Source organism: Protobothrops mucrosquamatus, unplaced genomic scaffold (genome assembly GCF_001527695.2).
Source record: "Protobothrops mucrosquamatus isolate PMUCROS unplaced genomic scaffold, P.Mucros_1.0 scaffold126, whole genome shotgun sequence".
Classification (NCBI taxonomy): domain Eukaryota; kingdom Metazoa; phylum Chordata; class Lepidosauria; order Squamata; family Viperidae; genus Protobothrops; species Protobothrops mucrosquamatus.
The window spans coordinates 756,418-781,056 of NW_015386493.1; the positions used below are offsets into that span (position 1 = coordinate 756,418).

Consider the following 24,639-nt stretch of genomic DNA (forward strand, 5'->3'; position numbering starts at 1 on the left):
AGACGTTATGGCATCATTGACAAAAATACAAAAGGCTAACAAGAGTATAACTTACCCTAAGTAAGGCAGCACAATCAAACTGGTGATGAGAACAATGATGCGCAGTACTGAGCTAGGAGCTAGGACAAAAGTCTTTTTCAACGTCATCAACCATCCTGTCAAATGTGCTCTTACTGTGACTAAAGAAGAACACGGAAAGAACAATTACTGGTAGCGAAACCTCGGATACATGCTCAATGTCTAAGAGACAATTCTAGTTCCCTCCAGGAAAAAAAATATGATTGCTTTTCTTTCTCAGATACTACATGAAGTTCTGAACTACATAAGAAAATGAGCATTATTAAAGAAGCTGCAAACACAGACGTAAATAGCTAGAGTTAAGATACACTATGAGTAGTAGCAAAATCTGATTTATTCTGTTGCTTAAAAAATAGGATTTGCCAATAAACAATCCTTTGGCTAACATACTACTAAACTGTAAGATCCTTGTGATATAGTTTGTTGCCCTCTCAAAATAGCACATTTCTAGTAAAGGTCTGATCTACCTTCTTCAACCTAAAAGATGCAGCATTAACACAACTGACTCCAGACTTGGAGTCCCGCTCAGACTGCCTGAAGATTGCATTATTTTTGGCAATCGGGCATCCCTTGGGCAACGGTGTTGTCACTGGCAAATCCTTTCAATCCAGACACACCCTTTGATTAGCTTGGTAGGTGCCTCTGACATGAATACAGACTTGCTCAGACTGAGGATCTTTATTTTATCTTGAATTAATCTGTATTGCCTCATAGTTTACATTTTAATTCAGGGATCTTCAAACTTGGCCCTTTTATGACTTGTGGACTTCAACTCCCAGAATTCCTCAGCCAGCGTGTCTGGCTGAGGAATTCTGGGAGTTGAAGTCCACAAGTCATAAAAGGGCCAAATTTGAAGACCCGTTTTAATTTAAAGTAGTTGAAATTATCCTGATTGTTGTTAATACAGAAGAAAGTATACATGGTTGAATGCCAGAGCAATAACTGGGGTGGGGCAGTTCCATTATCTAATATTTTGTTCTGCCATGATTCCCATTCTCTGTTCACACCCAGATTAAAATGCTAGTTTTAACCTTCAAAAACTTAGCCAGTAATCCTGCTCAGACTGGGGGAACATGAAAGGAGCCTGCCTGTAAGATTGCATTATTTTTGGCAATCGGGCATCCCTTGAGCAATGGTGTTGTTGTCACTGGCAAATCCTTTCAATCCATACACACCCTTTGATTAGCTTTGTAGGTGCCTCTGGACATGAATACAGACTTGTTCAGACTGAGGATCTTTATTTTATCTTGAATTAATCTGTATTGCCTCATAGTTTACATTTTAATTCAGGGACCTTCAAACTTGGCCCTTTTATGACTTGTGGACTTCAACTCCCAGAATTCCTCAGCCAGCACGCTGGCTGAGGAATTCTGGGAGTTGAAGTCCACAAGTCAAAAAAAAGGCCAAATTTGAAGACCCCTGTTTTAATTTAAAGTAGTTGGAATTATCCTGATTGTTGTTAATACAGAAGAAAGTATACATGGTTGAATGCCAGAGCAATAACTGGGGTGAGGCAGTTCCATTATCTAATGTTTTATTCTGCCATGTTTCACATTCTCTGTTCACACCCAGATTAAAATGCTAGTTTTAACCTTCAAAAACCTAGCAGAAGTTCCTTCCAGAGTTTCTCTACTGTAAGTGTCCTTCCCAAGTACATCCAAACAACTGGGAAACAAGGAAAGGACTTTCTTGGTGAGCTACTTGTGAAACATTCTCTTCAGAGACATGCCTTGTTATGGTGTGTTTTTTTTAATATTCCAGATGAAGACTTCACTTCATTTCACTTTAGTTGAAACTGTGATTTTAAAATGTGGGCTCTCAATATGTTTGAAAATCTTAGTATGCTTATTTTTGTTTTATTTTAATTCCCTTCTGAGTAAACATATTTTTTATTTTATCATTATTTGCATTTAATATTACATATGATCAAATATGGACTAGAAGGCAAGAGGTCATGAGTTTTAGTCTTGCCTTAAGCATGGAAGCTAGCCGGGTGACTGGGTCAATCATCCTCTCAGGCCTAGGAAGATGATGTAAAACACTTCTGCAAATGTTGCCAAGAAAACTGCAAGAATTTGTGCCCATAGCATTTTCTCAGTAATAACTTTCTCTAAAATACCTACACATAGCAAATTCAATATTGTCCTAAGATGAGTCGTGTTTGGATGTGTGGTTTTCCTGTGCGTGAAGAGCTTTTCTTTATTCAGAATCGATTGACACATTCTTTAAATGGAAGCTCTGGACAAGTCATAAAGGTTGATTGTTCCAACTGTGAGCTGTATTTCTACAAGTGTTGCCTTTGGGTGGATTGTTATGCAAAGCAGAAAAAGCTCTGGGTTAATGTAAATATTTTGTGCCATTCATTTCTTCCGTTTTCTACATACCTGGTACGGGAAAGAAGGAGAAGAGGCGAAGAGGAATGACGCAGAGCTCTGCAAAAGCAAAATCAACGCCAATGATGTCGACCAAGATCTTCTCAGACACATTAGGTGTCCAAAACATCACAAAGCAGAGCTGGGAAAGTCAGAAAATAATACTTCATGATTAGATATCAACTCTTAATTAGCTAAACGTGCCATTGGTTTTCAAAATATAGAACTTCAGCTCTCAAAACACCTCCAACTTACAGTATGTTTAGGACTGCTAGGATCACTGGAGGTTACCAGTCACTAGACTTATAAGCCTACTATTTTATTTAAAATGAAATTAATATTTTATTTAAAATGATATTCTTGCCCCATATTGTCAATATTTCTACCTGCATGAAAAATTCCAGGTTTAACTTCCCTTTCCAGATTCCCAAAGCAATTCCATTTTGCCTGCTGACCTAAATTTCTCTGTAAAAATGTAGTGAAAATATACTTTTAAAGCCAGATTAACATTTCCTTGTTATAGTTCTCTCTTAGTCAATATGCTGCTAATGTTCCTTTATTTTAATGCCTTCAGTCATTCATTTTCAACCACAACTGAGAGGTTTGCAGATTATATGTTTTTAAACTTATATAAGTACAACCAAACACACATTTATAATAATATCTCTAAAGTATTGCACAGTTTAAACGTTTCTTGCAGTAGTTTATTTATTGGTTTTATTTTTTTATTTTTTTCAGCACCTAAATCTGTAACTAGTATACAAATGCCAAAATCTATTTAAAACATTAAAAACATAAAAATATAAATTCTCATATTAAAATAGAATTATTATTTTTTAGAAAGGACTCTTTTTTCTCATGTTTTCAGCATATGTTGCTTCACTGTTTAAGCTTAACTTAAAACTTTAAAACTGTAACTTAACTTGGTAACTAAAAACAGTTGCATAAATTAAGAACTAAAATAAGATTAAGAAATTGCCTTTCTCTTTTTGAAGTTAAGTATATTTCCTTTTTAAGTTTACATGAGAATGGATCTAGTTTCCTAATGACTGAAAATGAATTAATGAATTAATTTCAGTAATTCACCCTGAGATCTTGATCCAAAACTGAATAATTTTGTCTGAAGATATTCCTATTGCAATTTCCAATTAAGAAATAACAAAAATTGGAAATTGCAATAGGAATATCTTCAGACAAAATTATTCAGTATTGGATCAAGATCTCAGGGTGAATTACTGAAATTAATTGGACTGAAGTTAGCCATAATCCACAGAGTTCTTTGATTTTAAGGATTTATTGCAGATCACAGATTCAGTGATCTGTTTTAAGGAGCTGCCTGATTCTGGATCTGAGCCACTGTTTTGAGAAAATATTTGGAGAGACCTTTACCCAAGCCAATCAGAAAATATTTTAACATAGAATATATACAGTTTATCATTTCATTTAATGGGCTACAGCTCTTTTCATGTGAAGAAATGTAAGTGGCAGTGTGCACACATCTACTTTAATATAGCATGTATTAATTCTTTCGGCATAAAAAAAGATAAATAAGTGCTAAAAAATGAACAAGTAACTTTTTAAAAAAAGCACCTGCATCTTGGACAAAAAACACAACGTATACAACTGGAATTGCTTCAACTTGATGAGAGAGGCCTACGTACAGAGCAACTGTTCAGTATACAAATCTGTTATGCCAACTTGTACACATCCATCTCATAAATCATTCCAATGGCCAACAGATACTCTCTCATTACCTAATGCAGTTTCTTCCATCTGTTTCTCTCTACAAAAGAAAAACAGAGGCTTCTGTCTGATCATATCAAGTCAGCCTATTCTCCTGTCTAGCTCAGTAACTTCTGTTCAACAGTTCTTTAAAGTTTCAGACTTTTCCAATTATCTGCACATAAGACACTCTTCCAACTATCTGCAAACACTTAGGACTTCAGCAAGTACAAAGTACATGCTCTATGGTGATAGTTAATCTCAACATTCATATTCCCCACCCCCAAAATATTGTAGGTTTCAAAAGGGAAGTGACTACTGCTGCTGCTGCAGCTTACACAACTGTTAGGAAACGTTCTTCAAAAAATAGAAAAGGAGCTTGCTTATACTGAAGCTCTGAAGCTGATGAGGTTGACTGAAGGACACCATGTCTCCTGGCTACTTGTGGACCTCCATGACATATGTCACTGCCTAATTAGTTTTTCTTCCAGATGAAAATTTGATCTTTATTCCAGTAAGGAGGGAAAGAAGCTCACTGGTGGAACTGTATCACTTCCCGTGACTTTAGACTGGATATCCTGATCTTTCAGCACCCCCCCCCCCCCATTGCAGCCAAGGAGGGCCAACATGATGCAGGCAATTGGGCCACGTTTTCCTCCCTGTAGCTTAAGCTGTTTCACATGCGAGTGGCTTTAATACTGATGAAAACATATGGGTCATCATTAGTTCAATGCAACTTTTGTTTTATTTATGCCCAGTCCTTTTGGATTTATTTAGTAGTTTTAAATACAGGTAGTCCTCGACTTACAAAAGTTCATTTAGTGACCGTTCAAAGTTACAACGGCACTGAAAAAAGTGACTTATGACCGTTTTTCACACTTAACGACCTTTGAAGCATCCCCGTGATCCTGTCATCAAAAATCGGAGGCTTGGCAACTGGTTCATACATATGACCCCTGCTGTGTCCCAAGGTCATGTGATCATCTCTTGCAATCTTCTGACCAAGCAAAGTCAATGAGGAAGCGAGATTCACTTAACAATCAGGTTACTAACCTATCAACTGCAGTGATTCAGTTAACAACGGTGGCAAGGAAGATCGTAAAATGGGACAAAACTCACTGAACAACAGAAATTTTGGCCTCAATTGTGGCTGTAAGTCAAGGACTATCTGTACGTTTAGAATTTATTTAGAAATTCTACTTTTCAAGATATTACAACTGCTACCAAAGTGGCTTACAAATGACATTTACATTTTTAAAGCAGAAAATCTGATCTCCTTCCTCCAAAATTATGTGTCCTGGGGGGAAGAAAAGGTAGAGTCCACTTAGTCCTAGAACAGAGGTGTCAAACTCAATTTCACTGAGGGCCGCATCATCATTGCGGTTGCCCTGGGGGGGGGCAGGTGGGTTTGGCCAGAGTGGGTGCAGCCTAATGGGTTGGCATGGATGGAGTGGGTGTGGCCTACTGGGTGGGCGTGGCCAGTTCTACATCATTCGCGTCAAGGGTGCCTATGGGGGGCCTGGGCAGGAGTGGGACAGATCTGAGGGTCTCTGGCAGAAGGGGGTGGGGCCGGGGCAAGTGCCAAGGCATGGTCCACTGGGGCAAGTGCCAAGATGGCCACCACAAAATTGTACATTGGCTCCCAGCTGGCCTGGGCCAGGGCCATGGCAGCGGGGGCCATTCCCTCACTGTTTCCAGGATGGCTTCGCGGGCCACATGAAACCACTTTGCGGGCCGCATCCGGCCCCCGGGCCTTGTGTTTGACATGTCTGTCCTAGAACAAGACTCTGGGTTAGTCTCTCTCTGCCTTTCTCCTTTTTCTGGCAATTGCTCTGTGCAAGCAGTATTAAGAAGCAAGCCACAAGAAGGAAAACAGTATGATCACAATAGAAAATTTTCCTCCTTTCCTTCTCAACATTAGGTATTGGGTCAGAATAGAATATTTTTATTGGAAGAGTCAATTTGATCTAACAGAATAACGAAGTTGGAAGGGACCTTAGAGGTCTTCTACTCAAACCATCTCCTGTTCAAGCAGGAGACGCTATATGAGACCCTAAATTGAGCAGGAGGATATCTTGGGGCAGGGGAACAGAAGGGTCACATTCTTGGAAGGGGCTCTGTTGTAACTTTGAATGGTTGCTAAGCGACCAAGTTATAAGTTGAGGACTACTTGTAGAGAGAGAAGAATGTATCCAAAAATGAAAAGACCATTATAATGGGAGAGTAATGTGCTAAACCAGGCATGTCAAACTCGTGACGGCACAAGACGTATCGGGACTTTTTCCCCATTGCTGGCAATGGGGTGAGTGCGGTTTTAGAGTGACGCATCCGGCCTGTGGGCCGGGAGTTTTACGTGCCTGTGCTAAACAATCTCTTTTTTTCTCTCTTAAAAATACACCTGAAAGATGCTGAGAACTATCCAAGCTGTTTGATTACTAGTCCAAAAATGGATTGAGAACCTGTTTGACTAGAATGTAGGCACTGTATGTTTTTTATAAGGGTAAAACCTAGTCTCCCAGTCTAATAACATAAAGTACTTTGCTGTTAAAATATTGAAGGTAGCATTTTATTTAGTTCACCAAACTTCCCAAAACAGCTAAAGATTCCACTTACTGATCAAAAAGAATATATGTAGCTCTGGGTTGAAATGAGGGGTCCTTGGTGCTCTAAAAGGGAACAAAATGACCAAAACATCTCCCCATAAGCAATCAACCACCCAGGTGAGCATAGAGCAACCAAGGAACTGCCAAACAAGCTAATAATAAACAGCTGAACTAAAGAACACCAAGACCTCTCCCACCAACACTGGCAGGACAAACCACTAGAACAGGGGTCTTTAAACTTGGTCCTTTTATGATTTGTGGACTTCAACTCCCAGAATTCCTCAGCCAGCACTCTGGCTGAAGAATTCTAGAGTTGAAGTCCACAAGTCATAAAAGGGCCAAGTTTGAAGACCCCTGCACTAGAATATAAATTGAGAGCAAACCCTACTCCCTTACTAGCTCCAATGATGCCACCTAGTTTGGGTAATTAAAAACATCTGCAAGAAAAAAACCAAACTCAGAGAGCACCAAGGACCTGTCATTCCACATATTGGTCTGTATTTATTTATCAAATTTATACAGCTGCCCATCTCCTGAGTGTGACTCTGGGTGGTGTGCAGTAAAGCCAACAATTAAAGCAGTCTTAAATAAGTATTAAAAACAGGAAGCATCAGTAGTAATATTTAGCAGAAGTCAACACATTTGCATGTGACTTATTCAAGGTTTTCTTACACAAGCATTTTAATTTATGAACATAAAGACTTCAGGCAGATAATGAACAGCTGGGAGACTCAAGGATAAATGAAGGACCTGTCTAATTAAGAAGATTAATTAGATTTTTGATTATGAATAAGCACTAACTCACAATGAAGTCTATTTTTAGAAGCCAATCCCCTATAGCCAAACACACTTGCTGAAAAGGAAATAGAAGGTGAAGAGAAGATTAGTGATGGAGTTCAGCTGATAACTTTTTCATGAAAGATTTGAGTGTTATTGCTGTGCTCTGTTGTGCTATAATATAATAATGGTAGAGTCTAAAAAAGTATTTATTAGCAGGAATACCACATAACTATGAAGTTCCTTTTCATTTTTTTTTTAACTCAAAAATGCTACTGCAATTCTTGCTTCGAAGATTTGAGAGACAGATATTTAAGTCCATCTGAATTCTTTAAAGCTAAATTAGTGAGACATAGCAATGTGCAAATTATATTCCAAGTTTGTTATTGCTCTCTTTTATTCAGATTCTGTTTGCTTTTGTTTGATATTTATTTGTTCTTTTCTCAGTAAGATTGCCTTGTGACTTGAAGGAGAAAAGACAAATTCAAAATGATTTTAACACCAAGTTCCCAATATTTACACCTATAATTTAAAAATACTATTCCAAGGAACAACATCCTAAGAAAGCACCTGCTTTGCAAATTAGGTCAGTTCCTAGCATCTCCAAGTCAGGATGGGAAAAATCCTCACTTCTGTGCTAGTTAACACAAACAATAATAAACTCAGATAGTTGACTTTGAATAAACATCTTGCTGTATTGGTCTTTCTAATATAAGAAAAAAGAGGAATGTTTTATTTTGTAATCTGTTCTTGGAAATCTGAATGTGGCAACCGAAACAGATTCTAGCAGTCTGAAAAAAAATAGCGCAAACAATATTTCACAACCTCATTTTCACCATATTCAATAATTGAGTTTGCTAGAAATATAGAGAAAGGCAAAAGTTCTGAAACTGATTTTTATTCTTCATATGAGAGGTTTCATCTATTTAAAAAGAAAATTGTATCTGAAATCCAATTCAATTGTATAAAAATAGTATTTTCAACAATTTTGTTATATCTTATATGTATTTACTGGTTGGTTTTTTTTACTTTCTCAAGTATACTAAATCAAATTCATAATCTCAGTGGCAGCATTCTTTTCTGCAAACTGTCTAAAACTAAGAACCTAAACAGTAGTGGCCAAATGTAGGGAGTGCAAGGATAAAGTGAAAGAACAAACAAATATTTGTTGCTGGCCTATTTGGTAACCTTAAGAGGATAGATCCTACATGCTCCAAAATCTAGTGTTTACAGTCAATGGAGACACTGACAATGGTTCTGGATAAATGGTTATAGAATTTCCAGCCAGGAAGGCTATCAGCCAATCTCCTGATAATTCTCCTAGTAGTAGTTCTGGAGGATTAGGATAAAATATTGCATGGCTTACAGAGATGGAGTGGGAAGATAACCATATATATCCTGGAAAAGAATGTGGACGGAGAGTGGTTAAAATAGGGTTAATTGTAAAAGCAATAATAAAGACAGTTGATTCCTTACCGTTAAAGAGAGGGCCATGCAGACAAAAGTGAACTTTTTGATGTGTGACCCTGTAACAGTACTGCTGGAATTCACCATTTTATTGCTGGGATTGTTCTAAGGTGAAAGGGAGAAAAGCCAGTGCCATTAACCTTACTAGAGCAAATATATATTACGTTCGGGGGCAAATCATTAGACTTTGTCAACCTAATCTCTACTTATGCATTCCTCTGGATGAATTTAATGCTGAGTAAATTTGAGCTGAGAAACTTTAGAAAGTAAATTCTTTGCTGGCAAGAATTTGCCAATGAAAGACACAACAGTGTCCAATAGGCTCTGGTTCTGGAAGTAACATCATAGTTCTATTACCCATACTGCTGCTCTTGCATGATGAAGCAGCAAAAAAAAAAAAAAGTTGGCTGTAATTTTGCTTATTGCAACTACCAGCCACAAACCCATGAAGCTGCTTTCTTTATACCCACATCGTTTCTTTCTAATCAGAAATCAAAATGAACCGCATCCCACAGGCTTACAGAAGTGCATTTGCAGTATTTCATAATTAGGATCCTCCATTGAGACAGGCCTATGAATCTTGTGCTGGATCTCTTCCATTCAATAAATTAAAGCTTTTCACATAGCCACAGAACAATAGCTTTGAACATCTTGCAGCATAAGTTATAATCCTGATTTAGTGGGACTTACTCTATAGATTGGTTACCGCCACTGAATGCAACTTCTAAACAGAACACATATAAGAAATGGGAGGATGTTTTTCTATGCCGGTCACTGCTGTACAAATTAGTTAGAGATCATTAACCTTCTCTGTTTGTCCATCTTCTCTCCAATTCCCTACTCTTTAATGGGAATTTACCCAAACCAGCCCTGCAGTTTGATGCAGCAAGATGCTACTGCAGATGCTGAACACACAATAAGCTCTTATTTATTACAGTAGGTGTGTCTGCCTTCTTATAATATACCTACTGAATGTCCAGGCAAAATTTTCCAGATTCCTAGAGATCTATTAAGTCCAATGTGACCCATATCACAGTTGTTTTCATAGAAAAAATATCCTCTCATCTCTCCCCAATGATCTAAATCACTGAACCCTGATTTACCCTACCTCTAATTAGCAATAAAAGTAACCTACAGAAAATGAAGGTCTGAACATCTAGTTTTTATTTACTCTAATGATTTGTACACATACTAAGTGACTTGATGTTCTGTTCTGCACAAAGAAATTCCAGATATCACTATGCAAATATTTAAAAAAACAACCTCTCTCTCTCTCCCTGAACCCACCCTCTATCTTGCTAGACAGATGGAGCTTCTGAAACAGAAGAAAGTGTTCATGCTAGAACAGCTGAAGCAGTGATGTCATTCTTAAAGGGAGCTAGGGATAAAAGGAAGCTAAGGGACACACACATACTTTTAGTGTGCATGTGTATACCCATCTTTGTGCATCATTTTCTTAGTTTATTAGTTGTGAGTCAGACACTCAAGGAAAAAAGAAAACCTCAATAGCTCTTTTACAGGGTGCAATGTAAGAGAAAGTTTCTTGTCCAACACAGATTGTTGAGGCTCTTTTTATGTTCCATTGTATCTTTGTGCTCCATCCTTTGTTGACACATAGGGACACAACAGAGAAACAATTACCTTACAATTCCTTAAGGCAGGAGTAGGCAACCTTGGCTCTTTTATGACTGGTGGACTTCAACTTCCAGAATTCCTCAGCCAGCTTTGCTGGCTGAGGAATTCTGGGAGTTGAAGTCCACCAGTCATAAAAGAGCCAAGGTTGCCTACCCCTGCCTTAAGGAAACAAAGGATTAACCTTTGGGTATGGAGGTCATTGTTCCAATCACTTCATAAGGAATAAAAGAGGTGGAGCAAGCAGGATGGAGCGAGATCAATGTATATGTAACAGTATCAGGAAAAGCAATCAGATAGACACAAACTAGTTTGCTCTCGGTTGTTGTTGTTGTGGGTTTTTTTTTTTTTGCAAATTCACTCCTCACAAAGCCTATTTCTTACAAAGTACTCTTGCCAAAACTGCATTTGAAAGGAAAACTAAGGATTTGCTCACAGAACACAAGCTCACCTTGTCAAAAGCAGGGTAAACAGCTCGGATCTCTGTCAACCAGCCATATGGCATGTGTCCCACTGGATACGTAGCTGTCAAAATTGCAACTGCCTACAGTGCGAAGGAAAGACAGAAGATTACAGATCAAATCTTCAGAGACAATTTGCTTTTTACCTAATATTCAGATGCTTCTATCACTGTTAGATCAGCAGTATTTTTAAGACTGTCAAGCAGGCACCTGATTCATGACCACAGTAGATGCAAGCAACTAGGACTAGTAAATGAATACCTGGATTCACGTATTCTATTAAGTCATAATATTACTTTAATGCTGACTTAATATGTGTGAACCCCATAATTATGGTTTGTAAAACTGTGATTTATGGCTTAGTACACTATGGCTTATTTAATAAAAAGCAGTTAAATTAGACCATAGCATGGTATAATATGTGAACCCAATTTATGACTTTCAGTTGCAGAAAAATTGTAAGTTGCAACAATTCTAACTCAACTGCAACTGCTTTAAAATATATATACTTTGTCACCTTCATTCTGCATTTTCCCACATCCAGTAGACCTTTCTGATTTGATGACCATTCTCTAGTGAAATGTGGCACAATTGTTAACGGAGAAACACTGTTCAGAACTGTGGTAAAAATAAGCCAAACTATGATTTATGGAATGTTTTTGTTTCCATAGCAATTTATTCTATTTGTGATGCACTAGCATATGATTAACTGAAAATGGCAATGGAAGCCTCTGAGCTTCTCCCAACCATCCTGGAACGTGAGAGAGCACAAAATTGAAACTTATTACTAAACTTAATTTTAATTGAATCTAATTATTTTTCCCCTAAGCCCTCTTGATATTTTCTTGAAACACGGCTTCCAAACATGATTAAAATTTGAGCCCATCCAGCTCATTCCACACATTTGGTCCAGATGTCATCTGCCTGCTTTTGACAATTTTGTTGTGGTGCTATTTCAATTCAATGCAAGACTCTCCCCCCCCAAAAAAAATTCTATAATCCTGTATTTTCATGGAATTTCTTGGAACATATACCACAAAAACAGGCTAATCTGCATCTGTACAATGAAAGATCCATCTGAGTCGGAAAGCAAGGGGTGAACTGCATAAAACATTGAAAATGTTGTACTCAGTAATGAAAAGATATTCAGTGACTGGGCAATATTTATACATCTTACCTAACTACTTGAGACTGCCTATGGAATTATGTTTTGTAAATCATGACTAGAAACACAAGTAAATGCGACTGCATTGTGGATCATATCTAAACTACAGCAATCTATAAATTTTAGACATAGAATTATAGCACTAAAGGAGCATACACATTAATTGCTAGGATCATCTCAAGATTCTTTAAAGAAAGTGGACAGGCCTTTTGGCTTAAGGGTCAAGAAGTCATATCTTGTGCAGTCAGAAATTTGAATAGTTTTTTCGTAATCACATTAAAACTGTTTTGAAAAACATTCTGTATTGTCCATTCCAGAGTGGAAGTTCAAAATCTTATTATTACATTTCAAATTCACTGGGCAAATTTTATCTCAACTTTATTAATCTTTTCAAGTTTTGTTCTAAGGAAAATCATTAAGAAAACAATAACAATATAATCTTATGGCTTAGAAATAAATTCTAAGGCAGCGTTGCCAATTAAACTATTCTATGCAAAGTACTGTAATGGCACACTTCGCTAGGAAGCACATTCATGAGTGTAAACATTGTGATACACAGCATGCTTATTTAACCAGTTACAGTGCTGCATTCGAAAAAGGGAAATGAATTTCATAGAATTCCAAGGAACCGTTTAGGCCATCAAGTCAAACTCTCTGCTTGGTACAGAAATCTAAACTAAAAAATCTCTGTCAACTCTGCTTGGAACACAGCCAGGGAAGAGGAGTCCACCACCTCTCTGGCTAAACAAGTGCACATTCAGCTAGCTTTTTGCCATCATGGGAGCTTTTTCTGATATTCAGTCATAATTCCTGGGACCTGTGTATTCTGGAGTAATAGATCATTTTATTTTTCAAATATATGAAGAGCGTTTTGCACGCAAGAAAACAGAAGTAATATCTGAGCCAGCAACACGTGTCTCAGAGTCTAACCATGGTTAGTTCAAAAGCATCAAAACTGAATTGGGCCCAAAATAAGAGAAATAAAGCACTGGTCAAGTAGATCTAGCCACATTCATAAGCTGAAATTTGCAATATACTCTGCCTGTGTGCCAGGATTTTCCAAACTGTTAGTGCTACCAGCGCTTTCTCTTTTAGCAATGATGTTTTCAGAAACAGAAAGCAACAGAACACACAAACAATAGACACCAATGAAGTCAGTTATCAGCTGACAAGATGAGACACATTTCAACAAGAGAATGTTTAACAACGGAAAGCATGTCCAAATGGGTGGTTTAAAATATTAATTACACAACTTGTGCTCAGTAAAAGTTAATTGTTCAATTAAGTACATGCTGAATAACTCAGTTCTATATTTCACTTCTTTACATTACTCTGATACAAGTATATTAGATAAAATCTCAAAGGTCTTCATTTCTATGAAACAGAATTATGTTAAATATCATGCTAGAATAAGAGTTGTACATTTATACCGATTCTATAAATGTGAGTGACTTTGTAGTGGGGCAGAATTTTAAGCATCTGAGCAGGTACCTGTATCTATACCAACTTTTGTAGCCCTTGATATACAAGCAATATTTCATGAAACCATAAGCACCTTCACCTTTGTAGTAATATGTAACAGAATTCAAAGCAATGTGATTATAATATAAATTGATAAAATAATCTAAAATTGCAGAGTACTGTAATGAAATTTAAAGCACATATACTGTTTCCTACATGAAGCTGATCAGATGGAACTGTCCCCAGGAAATGGTAAAGGATAGTAATAAAAAGAGTCTTATTTAATTCCTCCTCATCTGGTTAAGAAATCAACATGCACATTGTTCTATATGGGATCGTAACATAACTGAAGCAGTTCCACTCATAGGAAACAGTCTCAGAATTTGGCAGCTAAGGAAACCAGGTTGATTCAGAGCCTTGTGTAATTTCTTGTTGCTCTATATGACTAGTAGAGTCACATATTGGATTTAATTATTCACTGGAAATTTAAGTATTGTACTTCTTCCCTGGTGTGTGATATATATAGGTTTGCCATGTGAAAGCTAGTTACCATTAGAGAAAAAGTACATTTGAAAGTGTGCTACTTAATTGGGTACATTTTACATACAAAGACCAGAAGCCATCTGGTTAAATATGCTCAAGCTGTCATTAATTGCTACAGTAGATGTGATTCCAACTATTAGTCTTCTCTTAAACTGTGTTCCTTAATTTGCGGAAGATGTGTTTCAACACTGAGCAATCTGGTCCATTAAAAGCAGTTATTCTCTAGTCTTTGAATTATAACAGCAGTGGAGACTGGGATTTCTGTCACTAAGTAATATGGTCAGAAAGCATGATGTCACATGACTGCACTTTTAGCAATGGTAATCTTTGCAGTCGCCACTGCTGTTTTTAAATGAGCACCTCCTCACAGTTTCCAACAATCAAAAGTGGGAAGCAAATAGGAAATTGTAAGTCCCAGGTGTCTCAAAAGCAGGCCAGTAGGCAGGTTAAGTGGCTGCTGTTGGGTGGGAAAGGGAGGGGCTGTGCAGATAGTTGGGGTGGCGCAGCGTGAGTGTGGCAGGGCTTGGGGTGGCTGCTGCAGGGTGGAGGATATGTGCACAAGTAGTTGGGGAGGGTGTGTGGGTGGCTAGGATGGTGCAGCACAAAGTCAGTGAGTTAAAATCACCCAGCAAATCTGAAGAGCGGCAAACTTAGTTCAATAAAAAAGAAGACTTAATGACAGTTTTGATTGGAAAGTCTTTCAGGGATCCTAGAAATGTCAGGAACAAGAAAAGCAAGTCAAGCCATGGGGGTTAGGAATTGCAGGAAATAAATCCAATACAGCTCAGAGCCAGTAACAATAAATCTTCAATAGCTTGACACAATGAGTTTTTAAAGGACTGGGAGAAAACACAGCTGTTTTGTGAGGACAGATCTAAGTTCTCTGCATAAATATAGAACTGCTATTCTGAACAACTATTAGAAAATCAAAGTAAATTGGATTCATACCTCTGTGGCTGCCGAACTGCCACCAAGATCGCGGGATACAAAGAGGTTCACAATAGGTCTACTGATTCTCTGAGTGGCCAAAATTAATGCCAAAGGCCACCAGAAACCTAGCATCTTTTTTATTGTAGCATCTCCCTGCAGATAAAATGAGAAAATTCAGTGTTGTTAAATCACAAAACCCAAGCACAGCCAAAAGAGGAGCTAAAGAAATTATTTTACAAATATCAGAATGTTTCAAAGATAGAGGTGAGAAGTAGTATTAAAAAGCTCCTAAGGATATAAATAAAAAGGGAACTACAGATTCTTAAAAATATTGTCTATGAAATCCAGGAATATTATTGTCCTGAGTGTTCAATTCATAAGAGAAGTATTTTAAGAATACTTAGCTACAGAATTATGCAATGTGATATTTTAAAAAATAGTTCTTCTCATACATTTTTCTGCAAAGAAGCATCCTGAAAGATGAATGACTTTCACTGTCCCACTATTGATTTTGCATTTTAGTTCAATGCTTATTTCCTTGGCTTGATGCTGACTGTCTCTGTTTCTTAGTATCGATACAAATAAGAATGAGACAAAAAATAAACAGGAACACAAGAAATACTTTGGTTTTAGAGATATGTAGGAGAAGAAGCAACAATGAAATAGAATGATCAAGTGGCATTATTTACGCCAAGTTTGACATATGCTGCTGAAACTAAAAAAGAATAAGTTACATTGAAGCCAGTATATTTTATTGCCTAGCTATTGGTATGTAACTGTAGTAGTCTTGTACTCAGCAAAAGCCCACAGGCATCTTTATAGGAAATGTTCAAAATACAATTGATCTCTTACTGTTACTATATATTTTTTACCCTGGAATATTTTTCTCATTACATTTTTCAAACCTATGAAATAGCAAAATACCAATTAAATTTAAGGAATATCTTTTTAAAAGCATCCTTGCAATCCAGGTGTTTAGTAGCTAACAGGAAATACTAGAAAGAGTTTCCTCTCTTTTTTTGTTAAAAAATCAACATTACAGTCCTCAATCTCTGTAATAGATATAAAATATCTAAAGCAGCATTATAGGAGTTTGAACTATAACCCTATAATAACAATGGATGTATTGGATGCAATTATACAGTTAACATATTAATGTATCCAAACTTACTCCCATCTCTGGCCCGCTATGATCAGGAATAGTATCATGAATGTTTCTGTAGTAACCCAGGCATAACGTGGTACATCGGACGAGTGCTCCCATGTACAAAGACAGGATTGGGATGAGAAGGGGCTCTCGGCATTCCAAGTGACTGTGCAGTAAAATAGCCACAAAAACCACCTATCCAAAAAGAGAGAGAAAGAGAGAGAGAGAGGAGGAAGACTAATTAGGAACACCTAAGACTGTCAAAAGGCTAAGTCGGGGCATCATTTTCTGAGCATGAGATATGTCTTCATTATTGTTCAGGAACATATTGCTAAAGGCAGATAGTATATATTGGCTTTTCACCTTTACAAGAAATAACAAAGAGCAGAACTTTATGATTGATTCCTATTACATGCATACCCCATTAATTTGAGAAATTGCTCCTTTTTATTCTGTAGATGTATTTGAAAATCAGAGAAGATCTCCCCACCTTCTCAACTGTACTCAACATTTTATTAAAGAAGATATGGCTAAGATTTCCATCAAGAAGCTGTAGGCATGCACACACTGGGAGAAATGAATTTGAAATTACAGGTAATGGCACTGAAAAAAAATGACAAAAACAATGATCTTTGCGCTTATAACTGTTGTAGCATCCCCACAATCATGTGATCAAAATTCAAATGCTTGGCAACTGGCATGTATTTGGGACAGTTGCAGCATCCCGGGATTGTGTGATTGCCATTTGCGACTTTCCCATAGTTTCAGACAAGCAAAGTCAATGGGGGAAGCTGGATATGCTTAATGACTGTGTGATTTACTTAACAATTGCAGCAATTTGTTTAACAACCATGGCAAAAAAGATTGTTAAATTGGGGGCACAACTAACTTAGCAACTGCCTTGCTTAGCAAAGAAAGTTCTGGCTCCAACTGTAGACGTAAATGGAAGATTATCTACATTTTAAATAACTGATCTTTTTAAAAAAAATCCTGAACACATATGGAGGAAAAAAAATATGGTGCTGGTGAAATAAGAACAAACAATAATTGGAGGCGGGCCCAAGAGGGAAAGCAAGGAAACAGTTGCCTTGATGTAGATCTCATCTACTTCCTCTTACCAATTTATAATGTTATTAAGGATACTTGAAAACACAGAACGTGAGATAACTGGCAAGAGCAGGAAAGTTTTAAATAACAATGCAATCTGATTGAAAGTTTAGCTCAACAATCTTTGCAACATTTCTGTAAGACTGGTTATCCCAATGTTGCTGATGAATGGCTGAATGTTCTGCTTAATTAAATGAATTAATGATTTCATTAAGACAATATATTGATGTTTAAAAGATATACTGGGTTTTATATGAGCTGTAGAGAAACCAGAATAGATGCAATATATTATGCAAAAGAGCACATATTTTTACACAAAGAGTTAGTTTAAACCCAAATTGTTGGTTCATTTTGTAGTATTCTGCTTATCTGTGTGAGTCAAGATAATTCTGATTATTTTCTCCCTATTTCACAGGATTCTCATGTATTTTTCAGGGAAGTAAAAATATAGCATATTATACACATAATCATAACACAGATGAAAACTAGAGTTAATTGTTTCCCCAGTAGTTTTAGCAACTGTGTTTAAAAGCTAAAGAATGGAACTAGAATAATCAGTGTGCCTTTGCTTTCCATCTGATAGCTTTCTTTTTATATTTAGTATAATTATTTTAATTGCAAAGAGCAACTCCTCAAATAAATACAACCAATAAAGTAAGTTTGGATAATTCTCTTGAGAAAATTATACAATTCACAGCTAATGCATGTGAATCTTGATGCATTCTATATATCTCCAAAGAGAAAAAAATAACATCCATGTGGGCTAATTAGTGAATTATTGAATTAATGTTTTTAATGAGAGTGATTACAATTTAATAGAATATTTAAACAAATATACTGCAGTCTGTTACATTCCCTTCCAATTAGTTTTATATATTGTTTAGTATGCATGGAAGCATTAACTGAGCTGTAAGATCATGTTAAGGACAGAAAACCTGTTAAATAGGATTGCTGACCAAGAAACAAAGATGAAGTACACCAAAGATCAATTGTTAAAACAGAAATTTTGAGGTAATTCATATTCAGGATGTGGTAATTTGTAGGTTTTGCCACAAAACTGTGATTTGATTGAAAACTAACAGAGAAAATTTCTCTGGGTTGCCTTTCCGATCCAAAAATTATTGTGTGATTAGTCTGAGAGAACAGTAGGAAAAAATAAAGGCTGAATTATAGTATTACTTTAAATACAGTCACAAGTATATTTAATAGCGTCCATTTCAGCACCATCTAATAGTTAGATGAGTCATTAATGGCTATTATGACACAAACAAAAAAGAGCTAAGCAACAACAGTATAATTATAACATTACAGTATAATATAGATGCTGATAATAAACACAAAAGTCAATAACATTATATATATGTGCGTGTATATGTAAGTATGTATGTATGAATGTGTGTGAGTATGTGTGTGAGTGTGTAACTAGTCCCTGACAGATGTAGCAGTGCCAAATGACAGCACCGTCAGGAAGAAGGATTATGAGAAACTGGAGACTGAGGAAGACACAGATCACCCTTAAGGATGAGAAGGTGTTTTTTTTTTTAATATTAACTTCTTATTTCCAACGTTCAGGTATTGGCAGCCCAGAAACCTCAGCATCAATTCATGCATGTTCAAACATATAAATTAACAAAGACTTTTTCCAGCAGGGAAATGGTATTCATTTAACTGGACATTTCCCAAAGCAGAAGTAGTTGTAAATTGAACAAATTCTTACCTGAGCAATGACATCTGAAATGGAGGCACATCCAACCAGAAAGCTGTATTTGTGTTTCAAAAGAATGCCTGCATGTGTCCAAGCCTGACAAAAACGAAGAAAAATAGATCATCAGTTGGGATGACTTTAAATTCTGGAATACCGGTAAAATAAATTTCACAACCACAACATTTGCTGGAAGGGTTCTGGAACACTAAAAGCCATCATTTCTTTCTCTGCTCATCAAGGTATGAATCTTATTCTATTGTGCATTAGGATGGGAAAATGTGCTTTCTAATCATAATGCACCGTGGCAGGACAACATTGTATAGCCTCGAACTCCAGATGTTTGGTTATAATGTCTATCCTCTCTAGCATAATCACTAGTCAGGAATTACAAAGGTTACACATCAACATTATCTGGGAATGGATGGTTAGAAAAGATTGTGGCAGTTTCCAAAAGCATACAAATAAGTCAATTACAAAATGAACTATAGATACAGACATATTTTAAGCATTAGTATCAAGTTATGTATAATTATTTAATCAATTACTGTTTGGGACATAAGCTAACTCCTTAAACTGACTGGGAGAGTGGACATTTGTTGAATTACAGTCAAAGAATGGGACCAGAGTAACTGGAGAGAGTTAACTTCTGAAAATTACAATAAACCTTCAACTGACTGGACTGTGAATGTAAACAGTGCCTGTTAAAGCAGAATGTCTGTTAAATCCAAACAGAATTTTACATATATACAGATACCTACAGTGAACAGATTTTGAATTCCGTGTCTGAAGCCCACTTAAGTAAGGTCCATTAAAACAAGGGTTTATGTAATAATTACATGTGAAATAAAAGAGAGATAGTGAGGCACTTTTCTTTGTAAAAAAAAAAGGCTTTATAGAAGTCTTTGAAGAGGCTGAGTTGTACTAAAAAAAAGGCAAGTGGAACAAATTTAATTTCGTGGAACAAACTACAGAAGCTAAACAAACCACAATTGAGTAAAAAAAACACAACCCTGCTAACTCTTTTAAAAGATCTCCAAAAGCAAGAATAGCAATCTTTTTTGCAGACTCACCATGGCATCCATGAAAGGAAAAGCTGCAAGATAAAGGAAGGCCTTGCGTGTTTTACTTCCCACAGAATCATCAACATGATGCAACTTGTTAATGATGTAATATCCCAGATCACTGTATGCTGCAGAATAATAACAATAATAATAGTAGCAACAGGAATACTACTGAATAACAATAATGTAGCAATAGCAGTGATATTCAACAGTTCAGTATTTTAGGATGAAAAAAAAATACAGGAGTTCTTTTCCACTGGAAATGCTGACAGTTTTTATGGACAAAATTTCATTGCTTAATAGGTTGCCAAAGTGTATTAAAATAGAGTCCCCCCCCCCCAAGAAAAATAAGGGAGCAGCAGTTTTTTCTTCCAGGAATTGCAAATGCCTGAAGGAAAATGAGAGTTGAATGAAGTAGTTTTATGCTCTTTTCTTTAGTACAATTGTGTATTATACTATAAAGGCTCTTGATTAAAAGCAAATAAAATATTATCACAGGTGATTATTTAGAAACACTGTACTAAGGATACACAAGCAGCTTAGTTAAGCCAATTGCTTTAGAATACACTAGCTGCTACCAGATAAATCAGAGTAAACCTATTTTGATTCCTAGAAGATGTATTTACTCATGGTAAGACACTGGATACTTTTATTGCTTGGAATCTTTTTTTCTACCACCCCTCTATCTAGTTTTGCCATCAATTCTGTCTCAAAATGAGTCACCATTGTAACTTTCCATAACTGTTCAGTCCTCACTCCTAATTCAGGATGCTAGTCAACTGATGTGTCTTTTTCACTTATTTTTTCTCAGCTCATTCACTCTTCTCCCTGTCTCTTCTCATCCATCTTGTCTTCCACAGTTGCTGAAGGATAATATCATCCTATCTTAGTTCCCTAATTGTCCTCTTGGGAGCTAGGGCAAATATTTTATGATATCAAAACAGGACTGAAATATATACATAAGATTTAGTGAATGGGTCCCCGATCCCCCGCTTGCTGGGAATGGGCCACACAAGGGGTGGGCAAGTGTATGAAGCTTCATTTGCACCTGTGCAGGATCTAGATTATACATGTGAAACCATCCCCCCACTGCCGCCACCGCTGCTGGTCCATGGAGCCAGAAAGGTTGGGGATTGCTGATTTAATGGATAAGCTGCATAACTGTAATTTTTCAAAAAGCTGTTATCCTCTAAGCCAGTGGTACCCAACTTTTTTTGCTCCAGGGATTGGTTTTGTGCAAGAAATTTTTTCCACAGACTGGGGGTGGTGGTGGTTTCGGTTTTGCTCACTTGCCCACCACTCACCTGCAGCTGTGTGGTCTGGTTCCTAACAGGCCATGGATCGGTACTGGGGATTGGGGACCACTGGTCTAAGCTATTAGTGTTCTTAAAAGCATTTTGTTATTCTTCTAAGAAACATACTTATGAAAGCAAAAGTGATTCAGGGTTAAGTCAGAAAATTACATTGAATCCAGGGGACCAATTTTCTCTGCTTTCAATATTCAAAATATTAGTTGCGTTCAAAGATCTTATCAAGGAACTGAGTACTGCATTTATACTGACAAATATCCCCACATGTTTCCGATTACATTCTCTAACCAACTGTTGGCATTTACAGTTTTGAAAAACAATGATTTCATACTAGCATGAGGAAAGCTACCACATCAAAAGTGGCACGCCGCCTCAATGCTTCATCAGTTAATCTTATCAAACTAATATAATTTGAGGAAAAACATGACATGGCTAAGAATGTTATCACTTATATAGCATGGATGCTCGGTTTTATCTTTTATGTTTAATTGTTGATGTTTTAGTTAGTTTTGTTTTTAATTTCTTAAACCTGTAAGTGACCTTGAGGTTTTGCCTTACCTTAAAAGGGAGTCTAAAATGGTTTCAGATGAATAAATGCTATTGCAAAATGTGCACAAAAAAAGAGAGTATCTGCTGAGTATCATATCCTCTATGATACTTAGCAGCATCAATGCTGAATACTGGAGCCCCTTCATTTCAATTGTTTAATGCCCATTTTTTTGCACTCCATCTGTATCTCTTCTGACTTCCGTTTACCCATACATTAACTATTATTACAAAATGAAGATTACAATAGACTGTGGAAATAGAAAAACCCATTACTGTAAGAATTTTAGTTAGTGCTTACTCTATGCCAAAATATCACTAAGCTTTTCAATACTTCTACTTCAATATTGTTTGAATAACCAGTCAGAAATAAGGGTTAAGAACAAATGTGGAACCCAAATAAGATATATTTTGTTATTGGTGACAACATGAGGATGCCTTCTGCTAACAGACCTGGCTTTGATCAAAATCTAGCGAGTAAGGGAGGGAAGTTCTAGCTCTGGCAAAATTATAATGGACAAATTCCTAAAAAAATTGAATGAATACAAAAGAAGTTATTTGTCAGCCAATCATTTGAGAAGAGATGCTATTTCAATAACAACTGTGAAGCAAACTTACCTATCAAGGTATGAAACACTGCAGCCACCGCACCAGCTACAACCATGCACAAAACTGCTTTGGTTCTGTCTCTTTTACTGTTAACAAAAACCAGACCCACATTTTTGAAATCACTCATCGGTCCAGTGAAAAACTTCATGAGGGAGTATGCCAAGCCATAGCTGGCTAGCATTTCCACAGCATCTTCCTTAACAGCTGCAATTCCTCTATTCAAGGCCTAAACAGAAACAAGAAAATAGAAAGGAAGAGAAATTAACATGTGCAATATGTTATTAAATATGTTTACTAATTTTTAATCAAATAAAGTAAAAAAGACATATGCATTATTTTGCATAGCTCAGAAAACAGACTGTTTCCACATAATATTTTTGTGCAACTCTATTCATGAAATTTAAAAATGAGCCCCAAAATCACTATCTTCCATTTGTAACCCCTCCTGTTTTCTTACCACAGAAATCAGTAATATGGAGTCCATAGGTGGCATAGCACCTGTTGTTCTAAAAAGATACATCATAAAATTCAGTCACGTGAATATGGCAAAATCTCACATGGAACCTCATGAACTTTCAGAGTTCTCACATGAGATCTTAGACTTAGAAGCTTTACTTTGGCAGGCAGGTTGAATACACTACAACATGATAGCATCCAAGGCCTGACAAAACCGTTAATCAAAAGTATAAACCATGCATTTAAGAGGAAATAACACAACAACAGGTACATATGAACATAAGGTCTATGAACTATGAACCTAGTAAGACATATCCTTGTATGTTGTACCCTATACCTGGTGCTAGGCTTGGTTTGCACTGTTTTAACTTCTGAAATTAAGAGAGTTATATATACAGACAATGAGAGATGTGACCTTGATGCAAATATGCAAGGAACTGTTACATAAGCAAAGCAGGTTGATGCATTCTTTAACCTTACGAAACAGGTAACATTTGGAAAAGCATTTCAGGTAAACACCTCCCTGAATCAGTGGAATATAAGAAGAGGAGATACAGCACAGTCGATCTTGCAGAAAATGTTAATATAGCCTATCTTAAGAAAGTGTAGTTCTAATTTCCTTCTGGAGTTATTTTCTGGTCTGATCTACTTACAGAGACTGACATTATGTGACATTTTAATTTCAAAAATTGTTATTGATCTATTTCTATATTGTAATTATGATTATGAACAGATCAATTTCTTGGTCAAACATTGTTCAGCTAATTTGATTTTCCTTTCCCCCAAAAGGAAATATATCAACATATAAAATGAGAAAAACTAACCTATTCATAGAAATAAGTTAAATTTTTCTTGCTCTAAACTGTTCGTGAAAAATGAATGTACATCGACTAAGCTTTGTATATTAAGCATACTGTATATATTAAGCAAACTTCTTTTGCATGCCAGTTCCCGAGGTTCAATAGTGAAAATACATTAATATTGCTTTATTCCATTTCATGCACATGATCTTAAAAAACAAAATATAAACCATTCAGTTCTGCTAAGACGTAGAGGCTGCAAAATGTATCCTTTTATTCACAAGTGCGCTGTTTGTTCCCACCCACATAAAAATGTTATTTTCTTCTGTCTTGCCTGCTTTAAAACAAAATCACTGGGTTCACCGTTTAGCATTTATTTCCCTTCTATTGTCTATTTGTGTGGTGAATTTTGTCTGTCTGAGTTTTAGGATAAAAAGATTTAAAGACCATTTCCCTGTTCCATGTACTAAAATGCTCTTGATGTTCCTTTGTACATCTATATATACTGTACCTACATTTGAGCAGTACAGTCTTTTCCATCCTTCCATAAATATGATTCAGTGTCAAAGCGCATAGAAAGAAAGTGATTTTATTACTAGCAAGCTGGCAGCCTGATACTATTCATTTGACATAATACTCTTGGTCTCTGATTACCCAGATAAAAGAATGATTTAAGAACAGGATTTA

The 24,639-nt window shown here is 36.5% G+C and overlaps 1 protein-coding gene across 1 annotated transcript in view; it reads right to left on the minus strand.

Moving 5' to 3' along the window:
* The window catches only part of ANKH (ANKH inorganic pyrophosphate transport regulator), a 27,075-nt gene extending 3,886 nt beyond the window's left edge, over window positions 1-23,189 (minus strand). Inside the window, exons 1-10 of the mRNA XM_015812997.1 lie at window positions 23,154-23,189; window positions 22,706-22,922; window positions 20,241-20,359; window positions 19,183-19,266; window positions 16,383-16,553; window positions 15,230-15,364; window positions 11,103-11,195; window positions 9,029-9,124; window positions 2,463-2,592; window positions 56-179 (exon numbers count right to left, since the gene is read on the minus strand). Of these exons, the coding sequence (XP_015668483.1) occupies window positions 56-179; window positions 2,463-2,592; window positions 9,029-9,124; window positions 11,103-11,195; window positions 15,230-15,364; window positions 16,383-16,553; window positions 19,183-19,266; window positions 20,241-20,359; window positions 22,706-22,922; window positions 23,154-23,189 (1,205 nt within the window). The remainder of the gene's footprint in view (window positions 1-55; window positions 180-2,462; window positions 2,593-9,028; window positions 9,125-11,102; window positions 11,196-15,229; window positions 15,365-16,382; window positions 16,554-19,182; window positions 19,267-20,240; window positions 20,360-22,705; window positions 22,923-23,153) is intronic.
* Between the last annotated feature and the right edge of the window lie 1,450 nt (window positions 23,190-24,639).